Source organism: Saccoglossus kowalevskii, chromosome 12, assembly GCF_978046115.1.
Source record: "Saccoglossus kowalevskii chromosome 12, keSacKowa6.1, whole genome shotgun sequence".
In the NCBI taxonomy this organism is placed as follows: domain Eukaryota; kingdom Metazoa; phylum Hemichordata; class Enteropneusta; family Harrimaniidae; genus Saccoglossus; species Saccoglossus kowalevskii.
The window spans coordinates 3,370,925-3,381,426 of NC_140652.1; the positions used below are offsets into that span (position 1 = coordinate 3,370,925).

The 10,502-nt window shown below is 36.4% G+C and overlaps 1 protein-coding gene across 1 annotated transcript; it reads left to right on the forward strand.

Annotated features, from left to right (window-relative positions):
- On the forward strand, nt 1-4,531 carry LOC144348227 (uncharacterized). The gene is made up of 4 exons (XM_085506293.1): nt 1-185; nt 788-911; nt 3,479-3,957; nt 4,039-4,531. Exons 1-4 carry the CDS (start codon nt 1-3, stop codon nt 4,529-4,531), a joined length of 1,281 nt encoding a protein of 426 aa, XP_085362419.1.
- The last annotated feature ends 5,971 nt before the right edge of the window (nt 4,532-10,502 follow it).

Here is a 10,502-nt window from a genome sequence, read left to right on the forward strand (position 1 = left end):
ATGGCACCAAATCCCAGTCGACATGCTCTTCCAGACTATGGGGAATCTAAAATACGTCAGAGCGATCTAGAACGCTGCCTGAAGGAAGCGCTGCGTCGATTCGTCAGAGGTGCGATTACTGGTGTTACACTTTACAGTGCGGTTATAATATTGAAAGGTTTATTAAGTAGGAAATTGCTACAGAGGTCAGTATCAAGTTCAAACACATTCTTGTTAAAACATAGTATAAATATTAACATGCGTGTGTGTGGATATATGAAGCGTGTGTAGGGGTAATATTTTGACATGAAATTACACGAAAACTAAACTGGTTTACATCAAGAAAGGCGATGTGATGGGTATAATATTAGATATATATATTGGATTATTTGTTACTGTGTGTTTGCCATTCTCGACGCCACACTAACTATATACACTGTTAAGCTCCCACTAGTGGAGGGACCATTATTCGCGTAATAACTCGCACTACATGTTTACATTTATCTTGTGTCATTCACGATGATTCACCTTTTCCGAAAAGTCGATCATGGAACTGTGATTATCGTGTCAATGTACGTTAACTTGACATGGGCACTTACGTGACAAAATAATCCCAAAGGTCACACATACATATTAAGAGTTCAAATAATACCAACATCATGGCAAACAGGGTTATCGCGGGGGCTATCGTTATCGTAAGTTGGTATGTAGATAATAGTGTTTTTTTTTTTTTACGAACGGGTGTTTGCATGAGGTGAATACGTGATATGTTGCGGTATCAACTGTACTTTATGATAATGCATTTCAGACCAGATGACGTAATCCGTGATATATTTTGTACCGAGGCACTGAGGTTCACTGTATTCCTAGGCTCCTACCCAGCAGTCTACAAACTTGCTGTCTACCTGGCGCAGAAATATCGAAAACAAAAGGTACTCTAATTGTATCCACTGTCTGACATCGCTGGCGATCATTAGCAATACCATCCATGTATGCACCACACTCTCTACACGTGACACATACAGCTTGTTAATTGTCATTATTTAGTCTCTGGACAGAATCTAATGCCGGACATACTGCAAACTATCTTGTAGCCACCACACTTACCACAAATAACTTTGTGGACGTCAAATTTCATACAATGAAACTAGTATTGTAAACTGCACACTCAATACAAAAGCATATTGTAAACTGCACACTCAATACAAAGGCATATTGTAAACTGCACACTCAATACAAAGGCATATAGTAAACTCCACACTCAATACAAAGACATATTGTAAACTCCACACTCAATACAAAGGCATATTGTAAACGCCACACTCAATACAAAGACATATTGTAAACTCCACACTCAATACAAAGGCATATTGTAAACTCCACACTCAATACAAAGGCATATTGTAAACTCCACACTCAATACAAAGGAATATAGTAAACGCCACACTTAATACAAAGACATATTGCAAACTCCACACTCAATAATACAAAGGTATATTGTAAACGCCACACTCAATAATACAAAGGCATATTGTAAACTCCACACTTAATACAAAGACATATTGTAAACTCCACACTGAATACAAAGGCATATTGTAAACGACACACTTAATACAAAGACATATTGCAAACTCCCCACGCAATACAAAGGTATATTGTAAACGCCACACTCAATAATACAAAGGCATATTGTAAACTCCACACTCAATACAAAGACATATTGTAAACGCCACACTTAATACAAAGACATATTGCAAACTCCACCCCCAATACAAAGACATATTGTAAACGCCACACTCAATACAAAGGCATATTGTAAACGCCACACTCAATACAAAAACATATTGCAAACTCCACACTCAATAATACAAAGGTATATTGTAAACGCCACACTTAATACAAAGACATATTGCAAACTCCACACTCAATACAAAGGTATATTGTAAACGCCACACTCAATTATACAAAGGTATATTGTAAACGCCGCACTCAATACAAAGACATATTGCAAACCCCACACTCAATACAAAGGTATATTGTAAACGCCACACTCAATACAAAGGCATATTGTAAACTCCACACTCAATACAAATGTTTATTGTAAACGCCACACTCAATAAAACAAAGGCATATTGTAAACTCCACACTCAATACAAATGTATATTGTAAACGCCACACTCAATAAAACAAAGGCATGTTGTAAACTCCACACTCAATACAAAGACATATTGTAAACGCCACACTCAATAAAAAGACATATTGCAAACTCCACACTCAATACAAAGGCATATTGTAAATGCCACACCCAATAATACAAAGGCATATTGTAAATTCCACACTCAATAATACAAAGGCATATGGTAAACGCCACACACAATACAAAGGCATATTGTTAATTCCACACTCAATAATACAAAGGCATATTGCAAACTTCACACTCAATACAAAGGCATATTGTAAACTCCACACTCAATACAAAGGCATATTGTAAACGCCACACTCAATACAAAGACATATTGCAAACTCAACCCTCAATACAAAGACATATTGTAAACGCCACACTCAATACAAAGGCATATTGCAAACTCCACACTCAATACAAAGGCATATTGTAAACGCCACACTCAATACAAAGGCATATTGTAAACGACACACTCAACAATACAAAGCTATGCTGTAAACGCATAGCTTTGTATAGCCTAATGCAAAAGACAATGTAAATTAACTAGTACAACGAAACATGTCAACGCAAACGCCACGCTTGCCTCTTTGATTATGTAAAATACATGAGGTGATGACGTCATTGAGGATGAGATTGTGAGAAGTGACCAGTGTGTTAAGCCCGGGTGATCGGCCACATATAAACAAGAATATAGGGGGAAACACTGCTGTCATGTGTTACGTTCTTTGTACAACAAAGTGTTCAATGTTCTGGTTATTTAAAGCGACGGGAATTGAAACGACGAAAACAATGGGTAAACGCTTGTTTGTAAACAGTGACACGCTATGGCCATCTGACGCATGCGCAGGTTAAGATAGGAGTGATAAAAAAAATAATCATCTCCCAACCACTGCGCTCCAATTAGTCGAATTTCTGTTTTATATTTTTGATATCATGAAATGGTTTGCAAGATCTATTCCGTGATACTAGTCTACCCGCAAGAAGGTGCTTGGTATCAGGAAAAGAATCACATGGCGTGCCATTTCCCCGCTTGGTGAGAATTTTTATGCGAAAAAAAAGCTTTCACCAATCCGTGCAACATGCATTGTACATACGTTGGTTTATCTGCACGTCCACACATTTACGGCCTCTGGTGGAGGCCATTTACGTTAAAAAAGATTCTTATTCTGGTATTGACCAACGAGTGCGGGAACCGAAACCTTCTCGCCATTGGGCGACATGAGGTGAAATACCTCACGCCTTATATGGAATAATATTTTCGATATTGAGTTCACCTTTCCATAAATACTAGATTAATAGTTGTTTGTTTGCTTTCAGGATGGAGTCATTTATATACTTGCCGGTGTCCTCGCTTCTTTCACTATCGTCATAGATAATGCAGATCGCAGAAAGACGCTCGCCATGTTCCTATTTTCACGAGCACTGGGTGCTGCATACAACGCATTGGTCAGTCGCAAATACATACAACCAGTGCCCCATGGTAACTCGTTAGTGTTTAGTGCAAGCACTGGGATGGTTCTAATCGGTCTTGTAATTAAACCAAAGCTTCTACCAAAGAGCTACTACCAAACCTTACTTAAATGGGCACGGGACTATACAGACAACGTCTTAGGCAAATATTATAGAAATCCCAGCAATCAGTTTGTTCCATGTGGAGACTTCCTTCATCCCGGGAGATCGTGTCTTGGTCACGCATTTCAAGAATTATTCACAAGTTGGTTTTCTTTTTCGAAGGTTTACATACCAATTCATCTCATTCCGTTATTATTATTCAAACAAAAGGCACTGGTATCAAGGTAAATATCAATGATAATTTCACAACAAAATTTCATTTTTATTTCTTTGAATAATTTATAACGTTTTATATTTTGTTACAGCCCAGTGTCTACACTTCTCGGGTTATTTCTTAAATACGTAAAGTCTGCTACCTTTCTGACAGTGATGTGTACGACTATCAAAACTATTATCTGTTTGCTGCGTCTACATGTTCACCACAGTCCAGCTCCTCTACCATATTATATTCCATTTGCAGGAGGATTCTTCGGTGCGTTGGCCGGTCTACAATTTGAGAGTCCACGCCGACGTGGCGAACTAGCCATGTATGTCGCCTCTATCGCATTAGACGCTGTTTTCATCTGGGGTCGTGACGCTGGTATCTTCAAACCACTGCCTTATGGATCGTTGCTCATCTTCGTCGTTTCTATGGCAGTTATCACGCATGCGTACGAGCGAGACAAGGATACGTTGTCGCCACTGCTCAAAGGCGGTATGACATTTTTATGCGGAAAACCGGAAAATCAGAAAGAAATCAAAGGGAATTGGGAAATACCTTCTGAAAATAGTCTTCACAAGGAACTGCGAAATGAATAGTAACACACCGATATGCTGCCTTGCGACCCGCTCCGCTGAACAAATTTGTTTTCGGGTGTTGCCATAGCAATGGCAGGACAGACTAAAATACAGATTAGTAATTTTGTGGACACACTCAAAGAAATTAGAATGAGATATGTTCGAGATTTTGATTCAAAGATTTGTATGAGGAGATACATTTTGCGGTATTCAAAAATCATTTTTTTGGTTGTTGCCAAAACCTAATTTAATAATAATATAAGTAACTTATTAATAATATAATAAAAAAATTTGACTAAGGTTTATGACCGGCTACGTGCTATTAGATGGTGACTGTGACTGTGAGTGGTACATAGATTATGGCCGACGTACGATTTTTGATAAAAACAGATATATATGAGCTGTTAAATATGCAAAGTAATTCTGACGTCATATATTGCATGTAATTAAAAATAAATTACAAGGAAGGTGATCAAAGTCAAACCAGCGCGGGTTTCACTAATTAGCTTTAATTAGGTCACCCAGAAATGTTTTTTTTTCTGTCCGAATACGAGCAGGTTCAACTAGAAAATGTAACTGCCAAACGTCTGTGTTTGAAAAATTAATAGAAATCGATTCAAAATACAGGAAGTTGAAATTCCTGTCCATTTAGAGAGTTCCAATTCAAAAAGTGAATCGTTGCGTAGTTACGATGTTATGAATACGGCTTGATGAAATCTCATTGTTAATATAATATAGCTGTAAATATTTGTAGAATGCGGACGTAATGGTATTTTACTTTGGAAACTGCGTAGCGCCGATCCAGCGTTTTATCAAAGTTGCGTAGTTACGATTTTATGAATAATAAAGACAGTCAATTTACATATTATTAGTCGGGTTAATGTTTGATAGTCTGGTGAAGTGTGTAGGTAAACTATAAAAACGCATTTCCCCAGCCAGCGGTTGTTTGACCCTGATCAAGGCAATCTGTGAATTATCGAAACATCGGCAGAAATAAAATCCTGAAGATCAAGTTCTGGTTGAGATGAAATAATGCGAATATGTGATGAAATAATGCTAATATGAGATGAAATAATGTGAATATAAGATGAAATAATGTGAATATGAGATGAAATAATGTGAATATGAGATGAAATAGTGTGAATATGTGATGAAATAATGTGAATATGAGATGAAATAATGTGAATATGAGATGAAATAATGTGAATATGAGATGAAATAATGTGAATATGAGATGAAATAATGTGAATATGTGATGAAATAATGTGAATATGAGATGAAATAATGTGAATATGAGATGTAATAATGTGAATATGAGATGAAATAATGTGAATATGAAATGAAATAATGTGAATATGAGATGAAATAATGTGAATATGAGGTGGAATAATGCGACTCCGTAAAATGAAAATGGTGAGTACATTGCATGTAATATGCTGCCGTGCGAACATGAAATGTGAACAATGAAATGTGAACAATGAAATGCTATAATGCAAACGAGAAATGTGAAAATTTATTTGGCAAACACACTCAGGTCAGCTGGAGTGTACGGTAAACACTCCAATATTACTTCGGTGTGAACAAGGAAATAATTCGAGTTCTGTGAGTGTAATGCATTCTAGAGTGTCATGAATTTTAATATTCTGTCACCCAAAGATAGACTGTAAATCTATGACTACATATATCATATGCTATTTTTCACTTTGGTAAAATATTTAGACATGCACATTTTATTTTCTGTCTATGTGAATCATATATACACATACAGAAAGTAAACACAATACAACAGTCTAGCAATGCTTCGATTACTTGTGACTGTGACTGAATGCAATTCGCCTATAGTGGCAGCGGAAATATCCCAAGGAAATGTCCAGATAGTCTTAATTCATTCTATTATTCAGTCACTCATACCAATAGTCTGCTTAAAACATCACGGATTAGGTCAAACGTGTAATGTATATTTATTGACGCTACAGAAATAAAATCACGCCACAGAACGCATAGGCTGCGCAGGCGAGAATCTCGTAAACCTTGCACTTCATGCCACTAACGAATCGGAAGGAAGCTATACCAATAAGGTTATTAAAAGGTAATTATTGTCATTCAATCAGTTCCAGACTAATTTCAATCTCAAGTCAGATTTTATTAAATATTATGGTTTAATGTCCGCAATCCCTACAGAATTGAAATCTGCATTAAAACGGCGTACGTCGCCAAAGGAGACGAGACCTATTTGCGAAAACTGTAAGCGATATAGCAAATTCAAATGTAATGACTACTACAATGTTTTAATAAATTCTAAATTTGAGAAGGCTACTGCATTAAGCACGTTTGCTAGTAAACAATATACTGATGATTTTGAATGGCAGGAAGCCTGGAAACAAATTAAACAGATAATAATCAACGAAAAAAATTCGCGGGTTTTAGTATGAAATTTTGCATCGAATTCTTGCGACAAATGTTTTTCTATACAAAAATAAGAAAATTGACGACGACAGAAGCAAAAAGTGTGATCTAAAAGAAGATTTAGAACTTTTGCTTTGGGAATGTGAAGAAAGCCAGAAATTCTGGCAAAAATTTAAAATATTTTGGATAAATATATGTGCCGAAAATATCAATATTTGTAAAAAAGAGGTAATCTTTAATTCTGGTGCCAAAAGTAACTTTCAAGCCCTGTGGAAGCACTTAATTCTACTTGGGAAATACGAATTAAATATTGCTAGATTCAATAATTCTAAACTTAAACTTATTCATTGAAAGAGTAAAACAAACCTTTAACCTAGAAAAATCGATCGCAGAACAATATAACAAACACGAAATATTTGTTAACAAATGGGAAAATATAATGAAATACCTAGGAAAATTATAATACTGTAAATATAATTATACATATATAACATGAGCGACTTTGACCTTGTTTTTGTGTTTTTGTATTTGTATTACGATCAACTGTTTTTGTTCATTTTTTTTGTATTTGTATTAATAAAAAAATAATACTACAAAGTATCACATTTCACTGTTACGTATGCTGTGATTGGTTGTAACTCTGTCCCATGAAATTGAAGAAAAAAAATGGATATTACATGGTATATTGCCGTCAAGTGGATATTATTTAAATAAAACACATGTTTGTGAGGAAAATATCACGATGTTGTTTTTTATAGTATTGTTACACCTGACCAACTTGCACAAGCAGTTATGTTCAAATCGCACAGTTTCAAACAATCTGAATGTTCTTTTTTCAAACAACAAAGCGTTACGCTGTATGTCTGAAATATGATACCAGTGATTTCTAGAAGTAAAAAGGTTTCTGATTGACTGAATAATTTATTCTGAAGATCATCTATCGTTTGTCAGATATATGTGAGAGGGTGATTGGAATAAAATCAGATTGGGTATAGTGTATTTATGTATAAGAAGAAATATCTGCACGGATATCAAACCACGGGACATATCTTTCAAAAGAACGCAGGTCATAAATGATATTGTGTAAAACTTGTATTTCTATGAATAAAAAAAACCACTTTTTTCCACATTTAACAAACACGATAAACTTTCAGTGTGGGTGCCTTCAATACAGAAGCCCGGTACAAAAATGAAGCTGGTGCAGTGATTACGTTGAATCTGATAGTTTTGTTTCGCAGATCCCAAATTAACAAACAAACTAGTTGCCGATTAAAATTCTGTCATTCTCGGCAAATGCTTTATATAGTCATATGCACGACTAGAAGATGTTTATACTGGTTAAGTTTTGTATGAAAGTTGTGAATATTTTACGTGAAGGTCATTTTCCTTGCTACATTGTTATGTGTATTTTTAATTAAGAACCCGCCAATTGTATATTGCATGTGATATACAGGAATGTATTCACACGATGATGTAAATGTCACTTTGTTTTGTTTCATTTCGTTTCCGTCTTCAAATACATCAAAGCGTGGTGCAAACTGTTTTACTACTAGTACACGTGGCTCAATTATACAAGGTTGTCCAATTCACAACTCTTTCTAGTTATCTTGAACTTCAACTAATACTAAATATAGGTTCACCAGTTCAAAAAACGTATTTAAAATAAACACACACACACGTAGCTCAAATATTGATACAGCTATGCCTATGTTCTGGGAGCCATCATGGGTTTCCTAAAACCTTTAATAATGCTACGGTGACATTAAGATGTTTGTTCTAGACATCAAAAGAATGCAAAACACATTTTATACAGACTATTTTCACGGGGGGGGGGGGTCATTAATCTGTTTGTGACAACCCGACTCCATAAGAAGGTGTGATTGGTTAATGATGTATCATGAGAGGGTCATGAGACCATAGTGGGTGTGTCAGTGTTGCGTGACCTGATAGTTAAACGCCTATTAGTAACAGTCGTGCGATGACCTACATTGAATTTTCTCAATTGATTTACCCAGGACGTCGTCTATATAACGATACAATTATTTCTCGATCTGGAGGAGATGCATTGACGAAAGTAGAAATTCGTGACAATGGCACCCACTCCCAGTCGACATGCTCCTCCAGACTATGGGGAGTCTAAAATACGTCAGAGCGATCTGGAACGCTGCGTGAAGGAAGCTCTGCGTCGGTTCGTGAGAGGTGCGATTACTGGTGTTACACTTTACAGTGCGGTTATAATATTGAAAGGTTTATTAAGTAGGAAATTGCTACAGAGGTCAGTATCAAGTTCAAACACATTTTTGTTAAAACATAGTATAAATATTACTGCATGTGTGTATTATGTAGCGTGTGTAGGGGTAATATTTTGAAATGAAATTCCACGAAAACTAATCTGGTTTACATCAAAAAAGGCGATGTGATTGGTATGACATCCTCGACACCATATTCACAGGGTTTTAAGCTACTACAACTGGAGGGATCATTGTTGGCGTAATAACTTGGACTTCACGTTTGCCATTTATCTTGTACCATTCATAGTGCCCAAAAGTCGATCGACGGCAAAGTAAATATATATATTTTAGGGGCTCAACATGGCAAACAGTGTTATCTTGGAATTATCTTTTTCATTAGTTTGTATGTAGATAATAGTGTCGTTGTCGTCGTTGTTGTTTTACGAACGGGTGTTTGCATGAAGTGAATATGTGATATTTTGCGGCATCACCTGTACTTTAAAATAATGCATTTCAGACCCGATGACGTAATCCGTGATATATTTTGCACCGACGCACTGAGGTTCACTGTATTCCTAGGCTCCTACCCAGCAGTCTACAGGCTAGCTGTCTACCTGGTGAAGAAATATCGAAAACAAAAGGTACTCTAATTTGAGTCGCTGTCTGATATCGCTGGCGATCATTGTAAATACCATCCATGTACGCACTACACTCTCGATCACTTAATCTCACATACATGACCTGAAATACACGATGTTATGACAGTCTGGGGCAGCACATGTTGTAGATGTGTCTTACCCTTTGAAGTGAAATTCCCATTTAAACCAGAAATATGTTTGAATACCAATGAATGAATCCTACGCAGACGTGTCGATAGTATATAGTACTTGTCAATTGTCATTATTTCTGGGCAGGGTGGTCTAGTGCCGGAAAATGTAGTCATGTGTCCAGTCCATGTTACAGAGCCGTAGCTCTTGTCATCTGTCAAAATTGTATGAGAGCCAAGTCAAAGTTGACACTCTGGTGATTCGGATTTGGCAAAACTCTCTCAACATGCAGAACGACGCCACTACCTAACTGAGCTGACAGGGGAGAGAAACCTAGAAGCAAGAAACGGACTGTTATAAAACACAATAAAACTAATGCTATTACAATTTCAGAGCTCCAACAAATTAGAATAAAATAATTTCGCCAATAAATTACACACAAACATTACCAAAAATATTATTCAAAACACAGCCAATAATTCTTAGCTTACTGTGTGTGTAATGAGTGCAATGATTACCGGCTTCGAGTCTGTCGGGCTATATTAGGAACATTGCTACATGTAGATTCAGTTCGATGCCCTGGTATGG

Coding starts and splice junctions, on each gene's coding strand:
- LOC144348227 (XM_085506293.1), top strand. CDS start 1: ATGGCACCAAATCCCAGTCGACATGCTCTTCCAGACTATGGGGAATCT. Junction 912..3,478: donor AGAAATATCGAAAACAAAAG/GTACTCTAATTG, acceptor GTTTGCTTTCAG/GATGGAGTCATTTATATACT. Junction 3,958..4,038: donor CAAAAGGCACTGGTATCAAG/GTAAATATCAAT, acceptor ATTTTGTTACAG/CCCAGTGTCTACACTTCTCG.